The sequence below is a fragment of the Rhea americana genome, unplaced genomic scaffold (genome assembly GCF_003343005.1).
Source record: "Rhea americana isolate MKP2758 unplaced genomic scaffold, rheAme1 scaffold_524, whole genome shotgun sequence".
NCBI lineage: Eukaryota > Metazoa > Chordata > Aves > Rheiformes > Rheidae > Rhea > Rhea americana.
In genome coordinates this window covers 1-21027 of record NW_028186673.1, presented here as the reverse complement: position 1 = coordinate 21027, position 21027 = coordinate 1, and the positions used below count along the sequence as shown (strand labels likewise).

The 21027-nt window shown below is 50.1% G+C and overlaps 2 protein-coding genes across 5 annotated transcripts in view; both read right to left on the bottom strand.

Annotated features, from left to right (window-relative positions):
- Positions 1-3264, bottom strand: part of LOC146588323 (gap junction gamma-1 protein-like) — a 41999-nt gene extending 38735 nt beyond the window's left edge. The window contains exon 1 of the mRNA XM_085318193.1: positions 3244-3264. The gene's annotated coding sequence lies outside the window, so the exon portion shown is untranslated. The remainder of the gene's footprint in view (positions 1-3243) is intronic.
- A 1868-nt stretch (positions 3265-5132) lies between these two features.
- On the bottom strand, positions 5133-20985 carry GUK1 (guanylate kinase 1). 4 transcript variants are annotated; one of them, XM_085318187.1, is made up of 9 exons: positions 17056-19670; positions 16725-16947; positions 13361-13474; positions 12024-12065; positions 10797-10893; positions 7231-7369; positions 6143-6227; positions 5759-5844; positions 5133-5310 (listed from the first exon to the last, which is right to left on the bottom strand). In XM_085318187.1, the coding sequence occupies exons 3-9, from the start codon at positions 13470-13472 to the stop codon at positions 5275-5277; spliced, it is 597 nt and encodes a 198-aa protein (XP_085174313.1). In that variant the 5' UTR covers positions 13473-13474; positions 16725-16947; positions 17056-19670; the 3' UTR covers positions 5133-5274. The 4 variants fall into 4 exon arrangements, with proteins under 4 accessions (XP_085174313.1, XP_085174314.1, XP_085174312.1 ...); XM_085318188.1 differs by lacking the exons at positions 16725-16947; positions 17056-19670 and adding an exon at positions 20621-20985; XM_085318186.1 differs by having other exon boundaries at positions 16725-19670.
- Positions 20986-21027: the final 42 nt, after the last annotated feature.

Here is a 21027-nt window from a genome sequence, read left to right as displayed (position 1 = left end):
GGAGAAATTTGGGACGCGGCTTCCCCTCTCTGGAAGAGGGAGACGAGAAACAACCTGTCGAGCCCCGGCTGGGCGAGCGCTGCACGCGAACGCGCGCGGGGGCTTTGGGTGCCGACACCCCAACACCTCGTCCCCGCCGTCCCGCGGCGCCCGGGGTGACTCCGGGAYCGCTCTCGCGCAGCCGGACACGCGGGGAAGGAGACGGTGCGTCCCATCCGGGCGGCTCAAGGAGCTGTCCCGGATTTGCGCGTCCCCTTTCCAATGCAACCGCGCAGCTAATCCCCTCGCCTCGCTTCAGGCTCCCGCGGGCGGACGCGCGCTAACACGCTGCACGAGGGAGGGTCAAACACCCCGCGCAAATAACCACGATTCCCAATTTGCAGCCGGCTTTTACTGCAACGTTGGCCGAAAACCGTCTGTTTCTGCAAGCGTTCGTCCCGCTGAGCCGAGCCCCTGGAAGGCCCTAAGCGAGCGCGGGGAGCGCAGATGCAGCCCACGAGGGCTYGAAGATTTTTAAATTGTTGCTTATTTTATACGCGAGGTCTTGGCTAAAGCCAAGAGCCCGGAGGCCGGCAGCGGGACGCCGCTCGCTCAGCACGTTTCGAGGCATTTGCTGAGCGCCGGCGGGGAGAGAAGGGGYGCGAGGCCGGCGGGCCGCTGCCCGGCAGCGAACGCGACGCCCCGTTATCTCCCRGGACGGCTCTGGCCCGCGGTGACCTCCTGCTACGGCGAAAACCCAGAGCTGCCTCGGCAAGAGCCGGCRTCGCGGCAGCCGGCACCGAGCCGGGAACGGCCCACTCCGCTCCGGAGCCGAGGTCGGGCCCGTCCGCTGCTAAGGGCCGGGACGTCGCCCCGACGCAGCCCGCGCCGCTGGTTTTGGGGGCATCCGGGCYGGTCCAGGATGCGTCTCGCGGGACCGGCGCGGGTCCGCTCCTCCCGCACGAGACTCGGCGACGCAGGGCGTTCGGGGCATAAAGGCAACGGCTTTCGCACGGGCAGCCTCAGACGTTCGGGGCCGAAAGCCTGCAGGTTTGGAAAGAGCTGAAATCCGTTGCTTTATACTAGTTCGGAGCACTAATGAACATACGACGGATAAACACCTTTTCTAACATTTATATAGCCAATCCGGACCCCGGGGACAGACCCTTTCCTTCGCCAGGATTTACCGCCAGGAGCTGGACGGACGGACACCATCTCGCACAGGGGAAGGGTCCGTCCCGCGGTCCTGTTYGGTGACGGCAGGAGGGAGAAAGGCCACGGGCGAGCGGACACGTTTCCGGAGACGAATGCAAGTTGAAGCSGCGTTTTGTGATTTTGCACGCGAGAGGCTTCCTAACGCGGAAACCTTTCGATGCCGAGAGCGAGCTGGACGCGACAGCGGAGACCCGCCGGAAAGCCGCGACGCACCTGGAGAAGATCTGCCTTCCCTYGAGAGCAACCGGTGCACTTAGGCTATGGAAAAACACTGTTTTGCCTTGTAAAAATAAATAAATAGAATCGATAGCCGCTGTCTGACCGAAAGGCAGAGCGGCAGACGCCTGCTGTCTCCGTTCCGGCCCCCATCCCCTCTCCGACCCGGCGTCGGGCACCGGGAGCTGTGGCTCTGATCCCATCCCTAGCGACGGTCTGCATCATTAACCACCTCGTATCTGAAATACGGGAACAGGAAGGTATTTGTTCCTGCAAACGCAGTCGGAAAGACAGCTCTGCTCTCTCYGCGGAGCGGCATTACTAGCACGGCACAACCGGCCCCTGTAAAAGCAGCGTTTCAACAGGTCGCTCTCCCTGCCCGAAGGGGGTTAGGTTTGCAGCAACGCGCCCAACCTTTTGGTTCAAGCACACACCCGCAGCGCCACAACTTCCCGATTTGGCAACATATGCTCAAAATCCATACACAGATTGGGGTGAATTGATTATTCATCCCCATTTCCAAGCGAGAAGAGCAGCCAGCACCTGGTAGAACAACATCTGGGAGTTGGCTGAGCTCCTACCACCGTGGTCACGGTGCCGGGGGGTCTCCTGAAGCCTGCGGTCACTCGAGACCAGAGGAAAAGGAGCAGCTGGGCAGGAAAAGCTCYGTGATGTCCTCGGTTTCGTCCACTCCTGGTTAATAAACCTCAGCATCGCTTGCCCTGGAGCTGTTCTTGCAGGACTGGCGCGGAGAAGGGCTTAGGCGGCCTCRGGGCTAAACCGGAGAGGCGTCGAGGAGAGCCGGGACGGGTGCTGCAAGCGCAGCCGCAGCAGAAGCGATCGCTTCCAGCGTTCCCGACGCGGGGCTTCGCGCCCCCGGAGCCCGCTGCCGTCCCCGGCGGCGTCCCTGCCTTCCTAAYCCCACGGCCGAAAACCGGCCGCCTCCGCCCCCCCCCGTCTTCGACGCTCCCTTCTCCGATCTTCCCTCTGCAGATGCTCCGCCGAAGAGTCCCAAACCCTGCAGCCCCTCTTCCCGCTGCTCGCTCGCGCCCCCGTGGCTCTCGGCAGCGGGCGACGGGGCCACGGGATCACCGCTCACGGGCGACGAGGACAAGGGGAAAAGAGCRCAAACGCCGCTTTGCTCCCGGACAGGACGCCCCACGTCGTCCCCGAGGCTACGCTGACCGCCGAAAGACATGCAAGCAGGCGGGACGCTGCCCGCGAGATGCCCTCTCAGCAGGCATTTCTGCAGTATTTTGAGGACAAAACACACGTCCTTGGGCGTCCTCCCCTCCCCAAACACCCACACGAAGGGAGACGCTGCCAACCGCTCCTGAAAAGGCTCGCAAAGACTCTTGGCTTAGCTTGACTGCCGCAAAGAACGCACTCAAAAATCCTGCGGTGCTAAACGCATCGACCGGGCTGCTCCGGCATCTGGGGCTGCTTCGCTCRAGCGAACAGAGCCGCGTCAGCCGCCCGGCGAGCCGCGCGGCTCAGGCGGTCGCTCCTGGTGCTTCCTTCACGCATCACCGTCCCGACACCAGCCCCGTCGCTTCGCATTAGCACGAGGCGGGGAGGCGTTTGCTGCCGCGCTCCGTCAGGCACAGAAGCAGCCCCTAAAAGCAGGTCACCCGATACGGGCCAGGTTATTTCGGATTTCCATATCCGTTATCAACAGGGCAGCGGGGAGCAGAGGTTAAGATCTGAACATGGTGTTTGTGGCGATCTAAATTACCTTTTTCCAAGCGTTGGCAGCGCTCTCTTCCAGAGCTGCTGCACAGTGTTGCTGTAACACTGCAGAGTTGTCCCTGCCCGTTCTCGGGTACCACTTACCTATCCTGGAGGGACACCAGAGGGCTCGGTTAGGGGCCGGGAGTCGCGCCTTTCCGGGAGCCCGGGGGAAGCGTGCAAGCACGGCGTTTGCAGGACAGCTGAGCAYGTAGCTTCTGCGCATTTCCATCTGGCAACAGCTCAGCAAGTCTCACTGGCTGCATGGAGACCATCGGACTGAGGCGAGCGCTGCGTCGGGCACCTCTGCGTTTTTCTGTTTCGTAGCKCGGTCTCCGCGCATTTTCCTACTGCCGTTTCCGCCATCTAGAGGGGAAGTTTCTACATTGCAGACGTGGCCCTCAAAACCCAGCTGAGATGCCCGGTTTGGAAAGCCATCACTTGGCCAAGGTCTGCTTCTCCCTACTGTTGTCCATTGCTGTGTGGAGGATGGAGTTTAGTAAACTAGGAGATGATCTGAACCGACATCTGCAGCTGGGTAAGCCAGAGAGATGGAATGTGAAGTGGATAAAACCCAAGAGAAATGAGTATAAGGTACTACGCTGCCCTGGTAAGCCATGCTTTCAGTGAGAAAAGGGACACTGTTTGGCAGCGCATGGTCTGCATGATGGAAGCTCGACCTAAGTTCAGGTTGGAGGGGGACAGGTAGAAGCCACTGCCTGTGGGATCCTGTTCTACAGGATTCACCGTTTCTAGAGGATCACACAAACCCAAACCACCTCTGTCCTCCAGARCAACATGCTCTGGGACAACTGAGCCTGTGAACTTCCYAAGGATGTAGCAGCTACAYAGCATGCATRTTAGCAGSAACTGTTGCTTCCCTACAGCTCAGRAACAGGTTAATCCACCTGTGAAACRCAGAAGACACCAGATGAGACATCGCTCGTCTCTCTCTCACACTTGTGACTGATGGATGTTTTAAGTATCCTCGGCTGGTGAGTAATGAAGGCTCAGGATACGACCTGCCGGAGGGACTGAAGGGCTCAGGACAAATATGAAGGCACCAGAGTTAAGCCTGAAGAAAGCAGGGGAAGCAAAGTGCAAGTCACCCTCCAAATACCAGTCAGGCAAAATGCTCCCACGTCTCAGCCAGAGACCGAGGGACAGCAGCTAAATCAAATAGATCCCTGTTAGGATCCCTGTAAAAAAAAAAAAAAAAAACTGCACTGCCTGGAAAGGAAATACTCTCTCCTCCAACTTGCAGGTATGAGAGTATCAAAAAAAAAAATCTACCCGTATCTGAAATCACATGAAACAACAACTATATGTGAATTACAAGAATGCTACCAGGGCGGCAGTCAGGAGGAAAAGCCTCATGGTACCTGCCTCAGGAAGGAGGCGGCAGACAGATCACATCCCACAAGCATCCCTTTCCCCTCTCAGCACTTCCAGCAACCCTCCCCGTTCACCAGCATGGCAGTTAGAGTGACCGAGCTGKGCTGACGTACCACCACGCAGCAGCAACACAGAAAATAACCGCAGGGCCTGAGGATGGGAGACAATCAAACACGCCCGGAGGAGCTGGAGCTAACCTGCAAAAGGGAGCAAGAACCRGAGGGAGAACAAAGATGTCAGCGCTGGCGATATCACCCTTCACCCTCCGCCGCTCTAAGTTAGCGGGCGCTATTAGACACGGTGGCCTGTCTGCCTGCAGGTGGAAATGGTGTCACATCAGTCTGAGTAAATCCCCTTCCGCAAGCGGCCTCAGCCGGGCAGGTGACGGTCCCTGCACAAACAGCGCGGTGGGACACACGGGATCCTAAGCCGCGCGTCAGGGCCGCAGCAGTCCAGGCTGTCCAGCAGCTACGGGCAGGCGGCTCGCGTACAGCCTCGCAGGACAGCTCTGCCTTCCTCTGCCTCTCTTCCACCTGAGAGGCAAACCTGGGACAGCACACGCCAAGCGCTTGGTCAACACAAACACAAGCGTGACCAGGTCTCGTTTTCTTTTGTTTTAATAGAAACATTCTAGAATAACTTTGAAAGGGCATCAGGCTAAAGGGAATGTCTCTTGGAATAAAATACTGTGATACGCTTCAGGAATGATGTGCAAAGTTAAAACGTCCAAGCAGGCTSAGCTCAGGACTTCCTGGATTCTTGGGCCTTCTTGATTTCCTGCAAGGAGATCAGGAAAGTAAATGAGCAACCAGTCACTCTCGGAGCAATTCCTAGTTTCACACATTTGAAGACCAAAAATGATTAWCACAGCACAAACCAGAGTACCACAGCACCAAGCCCAGAGTCTACGCATGAGCGTTTAGGGACACAACTACGTTTGCCTTGGGGACAGTCTAAATAGTACAATCCTCCAGCACTGGCCAGTGGCACCGGCTTATACTGCCCCTAATCCAGTGTCACACTGGATCTGTTTATCACTGTTAGGTATCACTCATATAAGATCACAACTAGATCACTTGGCAATTCAAATTGGATCTGGATCAGGTGCAGGCATGTGGTTGCATTTCTGCRGCTGTTTACTGATGGATCCTCCCCTGCTCAGCACAGCAGTCAAGCTTACACAGGGAGCAAGGCGGGTAAAACCCCCCACCCCTAYACGACTCACCTCCACGAGTATTTCCTTCAATTCGGAATAGGCTTTTTCTAGATCATCATTAATAATGACCAAGTCAAACAGGCCAGGCTCTTTGCCTAGGGAAGGAAAAGAGGGCAGAGTTGTAAGAGGAGAACATGTTTCTTCCCCATGTTCTCTCACGTAAGATTTGAGTTCCTGCRGCATTTTGATACTGTTATTTCAACTATTGCTATTCCGCTAGGAATTGCAATGGGAAACAGYGCAGTATTATGCTTAGATCAAACCTAGCCAACACCCAACCCCTGCCAGCACTCCTCGGAGAAGAGAGGTCAGATCTTTGTGTAGAAAAYGACACCTAAACCACCGATGTCTCCCTTCTCCCTGGCCACATCTCTCAAAGGCCACTGGACTTACTAAGTTCCAAATCTACGCAGGCTGCAGTCAAACGCTTCCGTAAACTTTCTTCTGTCTCAGTCTGTCGGTCACGTAGTCTTTTTTCCTAAATCCAATGACAAATATATTAAAGAAACGTGTGTTCCAAATTCTGCAAGCAGAAAACAGCAGCCACCTCATCAGCTTAACAGCTGTCCCCAGCACAGCAGCCGTTTGCCAGCATCAGCCACGATGGCACGTGAAACGACACTCTGCAAAGGGCAAGGGGATACGTTCCCAGTCACAGAGCAGATCAGTGTGCAAGCTGGGTTTGGTGGGCTCAGGTAAAGAGATACCGGATACCTGGGCCACCGGGAAGTGAAATCTCTGTGCTGGACTCCGGTAGTAGCGCACTCTGTTGGCGTCCAGCCCCACAAACTCAGTAAGAAGCACAGATTGCCTGATCTGCTGAGAGTCACAGGGGAGAGCCAGGTCCCGGCTGGGATCTAGGAGTTGTGGGCTCACTCCTTGCCACATACTTYCTGCATGGCTTCAGCAAGTCACATCTCCAGGACCACGCGCCCCTCTGAACCCCAACAGAGGATTCACTTCTCTCAAAGGTGCTGTGTGCGCGCGATCCCCACGTAAGACCAAACGGATAGGGCTTTCCCAGAGAATCAYAGAATAGAATCATAGAATCACTAAGGTTGGAAGGGACCTCTGGAGATCATCTAGTCCAACCTCCCCACTCAGCAGGGCCACCTAGAGCATGTTAAGACAGGGTTGCATCCAGGCGGGCCTTGAGTATCTCCAAACCAGCCCCTCTAAGTTTAACTCCAACAGCTGGAGCTGGAAGCTCACTACAAAATCTTCAYATCTTTACAAAGGACAACTAATGCTTTTGTAAAGCATTTTAAAGGCTGGCCATGCTCTAACAGAGCTGACACCTCAACAGAAGTGATCACACTCCGAGCTGTGGAAAGAGACCGGACAGGGAAGACTCAAGAATGCCCCCATCTGTTCTGCAGATCTTTAATACATACATTAAATGAGGGGGGAACCCTCATCACTTCAGACCAAGACGCCGATTACCTCTAAGTGCCTAACAGCAAAGGAAGGCAGCCGCTCACCAAGACATCTATGGATGGAGGCTGTACAGAGATGTAGATGGGGTTCAGGTCTGTCTTCTTGATGTTCTTCACACCTTGGATGTCGATGTCAAGGACACAAATCTGGTTCTGGGCCTGAATGGCCTGCACCGCACCTTTACTGGGGACAGGCAGAGAGGGAGCTGGTTATTCCCCAGACCAAACAGGAGAAGAGTCAGAGCATCCAGCCACAGCAGAGCGAGTTTGAGGCCCCCAGCAGTGGGCCTTTTGCCTCATGGGGCTCCAAAGTGCCCTCACTGCTGCAGGATGGAAGAGGAAATTTGCTCCGCTCAGGCTAACAGTGGTTTCTCTTTCCTTGAGGGTCCTTTGGGTCCATTGGAAAGAGGGCCTGGCAGCAGGGCTGCCTGCTGCTATAGAGAATGGCAAAACCGTAGAGCAGGAAGGCTGTAGAAACAGGTAACATGCAACTCTCCCAAGTGCAGCGTGGCTCAGACGCAGTCTGTAGAGATACAGCCTTCAACAACTACAGCAGCATCTTCAAAGAGCAAAAACACTCAAAACCTTCCTTAGAGGTCCACCAATTTCCACACTCACATGCTTTCCTGAAGGATGCTTCAATGCTCCTGCCAGTTTTGTAAGATGCCTGACTAAGAAAACATTTTCCAAGCGATGATTCTCGTACATCTGTAAAGATGGTTGTATCTCTTCTCCAGCTTGGGCTTTACAGAACATGCATTGCGCTTTTCCTCGAATACCTACAACACTCCCTTGAAAAGCAGCAACTCCAACTCTCTTCTGGTGCACCAAGAGAGGCTACTTGGCACGGCCASTGGGTATCAGCCCTGCTAGGGGACTTTTCAGTTTGTATTTGTACTGTGCTTGTGCCAAAGTCCTCCTTCACGACAGACCCTGCAGCACCATGGATGGTGAGAAGGCCTGCGAGGAGCTTGGAGATGGCCACTGAAGGCTTTGAGTGACTTAAACCAGGAGGCCATGCAGTGGCAGCAAAGTTTAAGAGAAAAYGCTGCTCTAGAGCCAGCCCTGAACTCTCTAGATTCTTTGCCTTGACCGAGGGAACCTCGACTGATTTCAGTCCCTAATTAAAGGGGGTTTCAAAGAAGCCCTGATTTCGATGAATAGGGCTCAGTGCTATCCCAAAGGCATGGACCTTTCACAAGCACRTGATTTTTAGTTATTATTTATTATTAGCTGGGGGGATTTAGGAAGCACAAAGCATTGGTGAAAGCTTAAACTTTTCTGCTTAGCATAAAAGATCCTCTCCTCCATCTTATCAAACAGCCCTTATTATGAAACGTCCTCAGGCACTTAAAGAGAAAAATCTTTGCTTGAATGGTTTCAGTATTTATTTTGCTTGAACATTTGCATTTATTGCTGCGTTGATCTGAGTTAATTCCAGCCTCTTTCTCCCATCCTGAACTCTCCCCACCCCAGGCCCAGAACAGAGGCAGCATGGACATGCAGACTAGGGGTCTGCGAGACCAACGACATAGGTGAAGGCTGGGGGAAAAAAAGCACRTAAAAAACAAACACAAGCATATTATTTATATCCACAGCGATTATGGCATTTTATCTACCAAGATTTAAACTTCTGAAGTTTATATAACCTGCCACCATTAACAGGGCACATCCTTCTCCATCACTGACACGCACACCACACAGCACTGAAAACAGCAATCAATTAATGCAAGGAGGTGATGTGAGGTTATAGCAGAAAGAGAAAAATCCTTGCCTGCCTCAACTCTGAGCTTTGTTTCACTAGCAAGTCTATATAACCAGGGCAGAAATTGAGCTAGAGGCTTCTCTCACTCTGGGCAACCACACGAAAACACTACAAGGCGATCAGAAACCACAGTAAKGCTCCCGGTTTGATCTCACTTCAAGCACAACACAACGACATCCCCAAGCACCCTGTCTCGCCACAAAGAGCCTCAGGGGTTTTCTAGGCCAGGATGACAGTCTGCCACAGCTAACATGAGACCAGTGTGCAACCAYCAAAACCACCTGTGCACGCCCAGGAGACAAAATGAAGCCCTGTTGCTGCTTTCCCTGCACTACCTCTCCACTCCTGGTCAAGTTATTAAAGGTGTGCGTAAATGCATGCTCCCCTTGCCCTGTCTGCCCTGAGGAAGGTCACCAAAATCTATGCCTCTGGTCTTCCCAGCAGTCTTTTTTAACCACATGCAGTTGTACTGTTCATGTGTCCTGTTTGGCCTAATAACTTTGGACTGCATTAACCACTTTCACTCAAATTTGATGAAAAAAAAATGTCTTAAAGTAGCCGGTTCTTGAAAATTCCATCGAAATCAGCTGGGGAGAGGAGAGAKGTCCCTGAGGAAAAGGTACCATGATCAACTCAACCTGTATCAGAYATCAGAGAGTTGCCATCTCCTCTGCACCTCGGCTATCTGGATTAAGCAGAGCATGTGATGGGAAGCAAGCACATCCTACGCAGGATGAACTCCGGGATTAAGGAGCTTGCACTTGGCTCCTCCTTGGTGCTGGGTATTTGAGATAAACCAAAGTAGTGACACTGGAAGCATGTAGGCCAGGGGAGGGACTGCCCTCCTCAGCTGGCCCGAAATGACCACGGCCAGTCCCCCGGGACACTGTCCTTAGCTGCAGCAAAAGCAGTGATGCCATCCACGTTGCATTAAAACAGGGACATTACTGTGACAGGAGACACACACCTACGGCATGCTCAACTTGGGAGCCTTATGTAGAGACATCTCACAGAGAATCCACCCTCAGAAGAGGAAATTTAGCCAAATTTGCTGTCTCCAAAAATAATCCCYCAAAAGCACGCTCAGCTCTTTAAGAAACGCCTGTCTTTCTGAAAAGCATTTCAGGCAGTTTTCTCTAATTTAAAAGATTACATATCTTAGAACTTAATTAACTTTCCTCCTTAACAAGTCCTGCACCATAGTGCCACACTTTTCTAAAAATAATTATGTAAGATATTTGACTTCTAATTAACATTGCTGCTTAATGTTTTATTGATCACCAGCTCCAAYGCCCTGAGCAATGCTATTTTAAAATCCACCCAACTCTTTAACCCTGGTCAAGGGTGCCATGCAATATACCTATTTGTAAGTGGTTACTTTTCACTTGTTTCACTACAGACAATACACCTGGAAWAGCACCTGCTCGTGAATTTATCATATTCAGACCATAAGTTAACACAGGGATAATGGAGAATAAGTGTCCATCTTGCCCACTAGTTTCTGCAGAGCACTCGGAATATATTAAAGAGTGCAAATAGTCTGCAAAGATCACYCATGTGCAAGAAAAGTGTTAAGTATGCAAACTTCTTCAGCACTGGAGGCAATACAGAATTTCACGTTGCAATGAAGAATGAATTGTGATGAGTTAGYTCTTTGTAAGAGTTAATTTTGCTGTTTTAATAACGGCCAAATACAATTGACAGGTCCCTGCTGCCAAAATGAAAGGCTTAGCTTAAGACAGGAATCTGTGCATTTGGGGGAAAACAGCGTCACTAAGTTAAACTACTTCCTCCATCATARTCTCAACCAACTGGGTTCAGTGGCGACAGCGTCCGAGCTGCGTACCTCGTCCCGTACATATTTCCAGAGAACTCTGCATGCTCAATGAATTCACCGGCATCAATTTCTTTCTGCATTTCCTCTCTGGTCACAAAGTGGTAATCTGTATATGGCAAACAGGAAAAATACGCAGAAATTAACAGCTTTGAAGGGAAAGCACACGGCCAAGATGGCACATATGAGTGCTCAGGGGAGAAKCACCTAACAGCCTGCCCTAGACAAGCGTGGCAGACTGCAGACACCTATTTCTAATTACCATGCACAGCATCCCCTCTCCACCCCAACTGCCCAGACACCTGCTTGAAGCACCTGAGAACCCCTGTGCATCTTTCCACGTGGCCAGATATGTTGCTGTGCACCCTTTTTCACACCYCTTCCCCTTTCTGGTGGAGTGGGAACCCCCTGAAGCTTGGAATACATTACAGCAAAATTCTTTATTTGAAAGCAGTTATGATTAAGACTAGAGAGAGGGGGAGATAAAAAAAAGAACATCAAAACAAATGGACAAAAAAAAGAAATGTTTCCCTATCCTTTGTTCAAGTTTCTTCCTYTCATTTCATAGTGAAAATTGCCTTCAGAAAATAAGTGCCAACCTCATTCGTTTCTCTCTGAAATACGCAAACCGACCAGAATAAAGAAAAGCAGCAAGCCAGCTGCACACAAGCTATTAAGACAGATAAAGGCATCTCATTAWGCAGTTGTGATTCCTGAAGACCTATACATTTGACGTATCTAACCAGAGCTACTTGGCACTTCAGAAAATGAAGCCACTCAAAGCCCAGGTATGGACAGCAGAGCTTAAACTGAGAGCCCYGCTTCGAAAATCCTGGTCAATGTGTCACTGAGACGGTATCTAGAAAAGAAAACTGGGAGTGTATGCTCTGCTTCTGTTAATGTTTCATTCCTTAATTAAATTCTGGTTCTGTTCTGCCAAATCCATCCCTCTTAATTACTTTCTCTCTAMTGCATGGCACACACTGTAGAGCAGCAGAAAGCAGTTATGGCCTCRTGGCCATCAAGATCAGGAACAAAGGTGCGTATATATATAAAACTCAACTATATCATTACTGAATGCCTATGCCTCCTGCCTGAAGGAACTGCCCCCTATAAACACAGATGTAGGGCTATCATCTCAGTAAATGGGCATTCACGCAGTACTCTCATAAAAACTTTGTTTTTCAGAGCAATAATTTGTCRAATCTGATAAGACAGGCCCAACTGCACTGCACTGACCTTTGCCGTTTACTTCTCCAGGTCTTGGCTTCCTTGTGGTATCTGTAAGCAAAAGATGGCCCTGTGAATTTTGTAGATAAAGGAAATAACAGCATCGAAGAAATAAAAAAAAACACACACAGATGAATCCATTCACACAGAGGGCTCCTCCTCTTTCAAAATGATCAAAACTTCTGGAATCAACTAGTGTAAAACACAACCATATGCATGATTCACACCCTCGATTCCTAGAAAATCTGAAAACCACCAATCAAGAGCGGCCAGTTTGGGATCTAACAGGCTGGGCCTTAGTTTTCTGCTCTGCTGCAGACTTCCTTGTGTAATCCTAGACACATTATTCAGATCTCCATCTTGATTCAGGGGAATTAGCAGTGCCCTACTTTAATAAGTTATCTTCATTTTAAAACATCACACAGCACCTACACAGGTGCTTAAAATAGTCGGATTTAATGAATAAGGGCAAACTCCTAGGTGAAGCAGTTGAATAAATCAGACATCCTACAAAGCCTTTTGGAAGTCATTCAAACTTGTATTATTTTAGGCATCTGCAAACCAAACAAGAGCTGATGGTTTGCACGGAAGGCAACACTCATTGTTTTCTACAGGATTAGTGGGAATTAATCTAATGCCATAAGGCTCTGATCACCTCTTAGTTTTCATAAAGTTCTAATTGCCAAGGTCCGAATGGTTTACGGAGATTTAGGAAAAACAGGGGATATTTTCATATTAAAGGAAAATATCTCAGGTAGAGGGAAAAAAAGGGGGGGGGGATCCTTGGCCAGCACTGAGTGGTCACAGTAGAAAGCAAAGTCTACAAACCAGCAGAGCAGTGGTAGGAACAAGAACGTAAGTAGGTGATGGGACGAACTGTTTCACTCACTGACTCGACAGACAGACGGTTCTTACGAAACTCCTATTTTAAATCAGAGACCAYGCTAACCAGAGCTGGARCTACCCTGCAAACAAATGTCCTCAYTAGCACCCACAGTCAGGTGGGAAGACTTGGCTTTTGAAGCAAGTCATCTCTGGGATTTGGTTACTTTCCAACTCAGGAATCACTTGGAAAACATCTCATCGCCATTTTGAGCTGTGTTCAGAGAGGTGGCAAGATCCTGAAAGGTGCCATTCCAGATAAATTCTGCAGTTGCCTCTTGATACTTGTATTAAAAAAGGGCCTGACTTATTAAAACATCTCAAAGAGCCCATAGACAGACTAGGATACACATGAGCCACAGAAGCAGATTATCTGGCGCACAAATACCACCACCACGTTGAGTTCTGGACTACCAGCCTCAAACTTCTCTGCTCCTCATCGCCAATGACAAGCAGTTACTCACGGGAGACACTGAAGCCGAAGACATTCTCGTAATCTTTAAACAACTTCTTTAACAAAGTGCTCTTTCCTGCGCCTGATGGGCCACTCAGAACCACTGGCCTCGGCCCCTGCATGGCTAGAGAGACAGGAAAAATACAAATCTGGTTAGAAAGCCAGGCAGCCCATAAGAAAACGCAGCTATGRATTTCCAGGGCTGCCTCGGGCCCACAAAAGTGTCCATCCTTTACCTTCAGATACAAGTTTCTGCAGGCAAATCAGAATTAATCAAAATTCACAAGTTAGAGCCGATGGCAAGTAACTGGGGAGTGCAGAAAATACCAGAGAAATCCAAAGAACTATTAAATAAGCAAATCCGCTGCAGACAGTGGCAACTGCCACCTCTGCACTGCTGAGAAAGAGCTGGGCTGGGAGTCCTTAGGAGTCAGATCTCATTTTGGAAAGCAGATGCCAGAAGCCACGAGCAACGCAGCAGGACAGCTTCACCCCGCTTTGCTCCCGGCCTCGATTCTTGCCTAGGGGACCCATCTTTGGGAAGGGCAAGTTTTGCACCTGGGTCCCGGAGTCATCTGCAGCTCCCCCACCAGGAGCTTTGGCTCATACAACTAAAGGAYGAGTATCACTGCAGTATGAACACTTGCTCTTGAGGAACTGAAGTTAAACTCGCACCACATAACCCAAAGAAAGAGGAAACTGGACTCCAGTTGCCACTGAGCTGGAAGAACTCAAGCCAGCTTCATACTAGCTCTATTCTGTTAGTAGGGTTTAAATCCCTTTTGGATCCAAATCCTAGGAAAGGCTTTAATTAACAGGAGAAAGATGCTACCTCTGTCTGGTGGCACCTGGAAACATCACAGCACATCTCCTACATGCGTTCAGCAATTCTGGCTTAATATTTGCCCTTCCCGACAGGGACTTCTCAAAGTCGTGCCATGCACATTTTGGGGCAGCAGAGGGGTAACGCACTCTGTCTGCTAGTGGATCGCTCTTGCCTGTTTTTTGCACCGGTGTGAATGGCACAGCCACTTCCCTCCCCAAGGGCCAGGCCTCGAGGGGAGCTTGCAGGGTCTGCTGGTGAGGACACAGAGAGGACATCAGCTGGTATTACGGGCACGCGATTCCACTTGAGGGATCGGTTGCCCGAGAGCGCGACAACGGGCCACAGACCTCTTAAACCACCATTTTACATCCTAACAAGCACAAACTACCAACCCGTGACAGACAGTTGTAAGATTTTGGTTCAGTGCTCTCGGGATAAATATGCACTCGCAAATCCTTTTCCATAGCAGATAACGTACAGACCAACAGAAGCCCACCATGTCCTTCACCACTAACCGTGCACGCAACACAGCGATGGAGGAGGACGCCGCTGGGCTCCAGGCTTTGCAAAGAGCTGTTGTACAGACTCATCTTACAGTTYCCAGTCTTCCAACTCACATGCTCTGAAAAGGCTCACAGAGGACCTTACTGTTGTCTATCACAGGGAAAAGGACTGGTTTAGATTTACAGTAAAAGGGAAATAAACCTCAAAGCCTTGCAAACAACAGGCTGAACACAGGTGTGATTTGGGAAATAAATACCAGCTGGCCACAGCCACACTTCACCAYGCTGTCTCCAGCTTGAGGTCTCTCACTGCAAGCAAGAAGGGTCCTAATACTGGAGGAAGCCAGCCTGAGGTCACATAGACCTTTCTGCAGTTGCTTCTTCACCTTGAAAGAAAAGAATGGATATTTTCTCTGTGCTTGCCTCTCTGGGGAGGAAGGAAGGTTAATGATTAACATGTGAATAAAGAAGAAAATCCTGTACTTCAGYGCAGAGAATATGGCCAAGGTCAGTCATCCATCAAGAATTCAGCAGCTTTTAAAACAGAGATGACAAATCAAACAGGTCTAAGTTTCCTATTAAAAAAARAAATCTTTCTGCAAGCAGTAAAGCCCCTTGACATGTGTTATTTTAACCTCATCAGCTGAGTYTTGACTCAGGAGCATTCAGAAGACAGACAGTGTAATGCCTTCTCATTTAAATTAGATCACAGCAATGCGACCCTGACCTCACAAATCACTTTTTAAACAGCCTTAAGCCATCTGCAGTCTCTTACAAAACCAGTGGCAGCCACGGGTCGCACAGCAGGCTAATCCAGCCATGCTGTCTACCTGACCTCAGCCTGCGTGAGCGGGGTTTTTCCTTATCCCTAAATCCCTTCCTCACCGACGTCTGTGAGGCAACACTAAAGCTAGCAAATTACCTGAGTTTTCCCTCCATTCCCTAGGGATGTTTTATACATCTGATCAGAACTTATTCAAGCGTGTACCAAAGAAAAGGGTGTTAATACATGAAGTCTCGTCTGTGCAGGTTCTAGCAGCAGCTGACGCGTATATTGGTGTAAAAGCTCCCAAGTTCAGTCGCTGCCCCAAAGGGGAACTGTCTTTTTTTCGCCGCTGGTGTCCTTCAGGTGCTGCAGCTCCAGAGACACCCACCGGATCATCCGTTCYCCAAGGACCTCGGAGGACTGGTCCCATCACACGTGTATTACATGATGCCAGATCCAGCTCCACCATCTAAGAAACGCATCAAGGTTGAACAAACCTCCTTTTGGGTGTGGGCCTGTGCTATCCTTCCCTTAGCCTTTGACTTGTGATATTCAGAAATTATCAGACGTTTTGCCTAAACGTTGAAGACAAAAACACACTCCTTGACCTCCCCGCTGGGGAACTGGTATTTAATGCTTGGAACGGGCAGGCAAAGGGGCCCTTGCTGACCTTGTCTAAGGCATCTCTCTCTTCTGCTGTAAAGTGGGAGTGTTGGCAAACCTTAACAATTGCTTGTAAAATACTCCAGAAAAGAGGAGCTAGCCAAAATTATCATCACCCGGTCACTCCAGCAGACCACTAGATTCACAAGGCAGCTCCCTGCTCAGCACCGAGCACCTACCAGCTGCTGAACGCTGCTCACATCACAGCCGATATTACATGCTGTCCTCCTAAGCCATCAGAAACCTCCACGTGCGACACGCAGACATCAGCACAGATCTTCTGCCTGCACATTTATAAGTTCTCTCTTCCTCACCATCTGACTGCGCTAACAACTCTAACAACTCCTCCCTKGGGCACGCAGTCATGGCCCCTGCCTGCAGACCTCAGCCAGGATGACTGGATCACTGCTGGAGGAAAAAGAGGTTTCCTCTCTCTCCTTCCCCAAAATTTCTTCAACCCTCTAGCAAGCRCTGATAGGAAAAGGGGAATTCAAAACAAAGCAAATCAGTTAGAATCATGTCATTCAACCCAAAGCAAGYGGGGAAGGAAGCAGTGGAACAAGCGACGGCACCAGGGGACCGCTGGCTGGGAGCAGCAGACCCAACAAATTCTTACCTTTTGCTTCTACGCCCTTCCAACCGAGGGATAAAGTCTAGCTCTTCGTAGCTGCGACAGGCTCCTAATACGAGCAAGTGGGCAGAAAGCCGGGCTATTTGTGAGCCGCAGAAAGCCTTAATTAGGGAGCCTCYGTTTTAAGAGAGCCAATGAAAACCGTCCGCTGATTTTTAATCTTCTCCTGCGGATTCTTCCCCACTCCCTGCTCTTCTGACTGGTGAAGCTGCAAACACCATTAACAGGCTGATGAATGCCAGCGTGTGCCAACCTGGTCAACATAGATGTTGGCTTCAGGAAACAGAGCAAAAAAGTCTGTCTCTGTGAAACTCACCTCATTTATCACACATCCCCCTGGCTTCCCAGCAACACAAAGATGCAGTCGCCAGTGGAAACGCACATAGCGGAAGAACTGCCGTTATTCACGGAGCAGAGGGAGGTGAGGCACCTCTCCGGGCGAAACCACAGGATAATTCAGGTTGGAAGTGACCACAGGAAGCCTCTAGTCCAACCACCTGCTCAAACGTAGCATGTTTTTATCTAGTGATTGCGCTCACTGATTCACAAACTTCAAGAATAGATGGGGGGCTCTTGCATCACTTTGATGTACATTAGGTATGAAACCCAAGCCAGACAGCTACTACGCTCGCATTAAATCCAACGTTGGTGTTTGGTTAAGACAACTCTTCTGGAAAGACTCATTTTGCTTTTAGCCACCTTCCTTAAAAAATGTTGTTTTGGACTTGAGTTTGCTTCTAGCTTCACATCAAATCATAGATTAAGACACTCACCACAGCAAATAGAACAAATTCCTTCTTCTCTCCCAACAGATGTGAACCCAAGCCTTCAAACAGCATGTTCTAACACTTCTGTGGTGGCAGGCTCCAGGGTGTACRCCTCTCCATCCCTCCGGATGGAGCTCTCCCACTTTGACTAAAATATTTCAATACTAGAACAAAACTGGATTCAAGATCCTTGGTGTCAACCGTTTTGGCCCACCTGGCTGTTCGTGGACCACAGCTCTACCCTTCCACAAGACACTGAGCACACACTACCAGAGGAGCCAAACTTGGTGTCCACTGGCCAGGAACACCTGGAGTCAGACACCCAGGTCTGGATGTGGCACAGCAGTGACCTGAACTCTGGTCTCTCAAGTCCCTGAGGAGTGCCTAGCCTGGCTAACTATGATCTGTTGCTCTACTTTTCCATTTCTAAATGTCTTCATTTTCTCCTCAAGCATGCTAAACCTTCCAAAATCCACAGGAGGCAGGAAGTCACTCCCTCAAGATCTGGTGTCAGAGGGCCTCAACTTCATATTGCCCTTTTTCATCAGACACCCTCTCCTTCTCCTTTCCTACAGCAGGGTATCGGCAACGTGGCACCCCTGGTGTTAATGAGACRCCAAGTCACACGCTGCAGATGCCTGCCAGCTGTCTTGCACCGAGGTCCTGACTTGCAGCTGCCGGTGCCAGGCTGTGAAAGGAAAGGGAGCAGGTCCAGCAGCAGGTGAAAAAATAAAGCAGGGTTTCTTAAGGATCTGCGCCCTGAGGATGYGGATTCCCCGATGTCTAGTAAGGGTGGAGTTGATGTTTTTCCATCTGCAGGAGCACTTACCGGGAGGTTGAGGGAAAATGGGGCCTCTCCTCATTTTTTTTTTTCACAGAAGTACTAAGAACTAAGGTGAAAAAAGGCACATACATTTCCACTGCAATCACGCAGGCCTCACTTCTTTGGAACAGGCTAAAAATAAACCAAAAGACATACAGATGCTTCCTCTTGCCTCCCTTCAAATCTATCCCTTTTTGCCTTTGCTGGAGATGTGTGCAGACCAAAACAGGGTGGAGAGCAAAACAACAAGACGTAACTTATAGAAAAAAACAGTTTCTGTTGCCAGATGAAGAGGCTGGGCCCTCTGCKTGGGTGGCAGACAGCAAACACCCAGCTGGTAAACTGGGAATCTGTGCCAGTGCAGGACAAAAATAGCTCTCAGAGAGCCATCGTAGCACCTACTTTTTGCAGGCGGCCGCTACCTGGCACAGTGAAATGCTGGCTCTGGCCTCCTCGCTGCTCTGCCACAGCGCAGACAGTGGTTTACTGTCAGATGAGGATGCGAGAGATTTTGGGGGCAGCTGTCCAGAGCTGGAGGGGAAGGATGAAGACGGTCTGGGAGTGCGAACAGAGGAATTCATCTCCACCTCCCCATGCAAACAGCACAGACCTAGAAGTACCTACCCTCCCTCCAGCGCCCCAGTACCCCCTTCAGAAGCAGGTAAATATCTGCACACACCACGTCTGCGGTGGAGTCATGGCACGAGCCCAGGGGAGTCTACCCGCCTTCCCCAACAGGACCCGGCAAAAGCGATGCCACGGAAGGTGTGCAACTGCCACCGCTCATCCCCAGACGCAGAAAAACTACTCTTCTCCTCCAACATGCTCCACAAATCCCATCRGCCCCAGCTCCTCTCATCCTGGCAGCACGAAACCTTCAAAAACTACAAGCACAGCACAGAAAAATCCTTATTTGAGAAACCAGATTTAGTGGACGGGGCTATTTAATATCCTGGTTGTTTCCCAGCCCAGCCAAGCACACCTGTGTCACACTGTGCCTCTGCCCTTCGCAGCAGTAACATTATGTTTATTTTCTGAGCAGTAACTCAGATTTTTTCCCTTTGCTCAGATTTTGGCATTTTCAAGAGAAGAGCAGCTGGTCCCCAAATACTGCATCTTGCACAGAAGGTCTCTTATCTCTGCTGGGTTATTCCTAAAACAGTTTTGGCTCCAGTCTGATCACCACACATCACTAAAACATAGCGGATTAAAGCTGACTGGAAACAGAAAAGCATCGTTTTTTAATGAGGATCCTCACATTCTGGGGGCAGGCGAAGCATCACACCTGTGACTTAGGGATGGCTGTGTCTGGCATGCTGAGGATGAATGATCACATGGATCCTGCTGAGTTACAAAACCAAAAAGCATATTGGAGATGCCTCCTCCTTGGGGACACACAGCACATGTTTTCTGTGCATTAACCAGAACAGCAATTACTTAACTATGATGAATATTTTCCTCTAAACAGCTTATAGATTATATTTTAGATACATACATATAAGTTACGTGTATGCATATACATATTTTTATTATTATATCAAGGGGCGTAACTCAAAAATCTTCCAAAGCAACAGTTTCTTCTTGAGGTTCAGCAAGCCTAATTTTCCCAGCTGGCTCAGTCTAACAACAGCACATTCAAATCTGGGACTATCTATGCCCTCAGGCCTCCAAAGGAACCTCAGCTTATCACTAGGGTGTGGAACATTTCTAAGTCTCCCTCCTGCTAAACTCCTGAACTGTACCCGGAAGGCAGCAACGCAACTAGCAAAGCAAAGGACAGACATCACAAGAGCTAAACAAAATTAACACTGATTAGCAGACAGGCTTTAAAGAGAAGGTAAAACCACTTTACAAGCAGAAAGAGGATTAAAGGACATTTTTCCTGAGCCCCAAGAAAGGTCTCCCAGCTTAGGTATATAATCCTATTCCCTATTTTTAGCAGGCTCTTTACAAACYCTCAATTCCCACCTTCTTAATTTTGGGGACAGCTGATTGCATCACCTGAAAACCCCATCCAGCCAGCTGTAGGAACATGGCAAAGTGTAACGTTATGTCAGAGCAGGCAAACACTCAGCTTTGCGACCGCTGCAGGAGGCCCTAAAAAAACATCCCCTCTGCCCCTGGGGTRGGCAGCGACTGCCGGACGGGTCAAGCATTAACCAGCCACGTTGCACTGTGTGCTCGAGCGGGCGCACGGACGCGCTCCCGGCCCTGCACGCGCTCAGCTGAGGAACCAGAAAGTTATCCCAAACCCACTCGTTGTCCGGTCACAGCCGATTTAATTGGATCACCTCATTAAGCACAGGAGAGGAGCGGTAACGAGGATGCAGCAAGGTTTTCAGGCCCCATTAACGCCCAAGGGAGATGCACGATGAAACAGCTCCTGCTCCGGTTATTTCAGCCCAGAGCTTGCGGCCGGTGACTCCTTCCCTCTATTCAAAAAGTGGGGTTGAAACACGAGCAGAGCATCTCCGTGCAGCTGAGCGCRTGGCAGAGCCCGCACCTGGCAGAAACACGGGCCTGAGGCTTTGTTCTTTTACTGGAATTATTATTATTTTTTTTCATGCTCCTTGAGTGCCTCCGGCAGCCGCACTGACGAGCGCGCCTCACTTTCCGGGGGGGCCAAGGGAAGACCGAGATCTGCTCGGGGGCACCGCCGGCACCGTTCAGGCCCCCGCGGGGCGACGGGGCCGCGGCA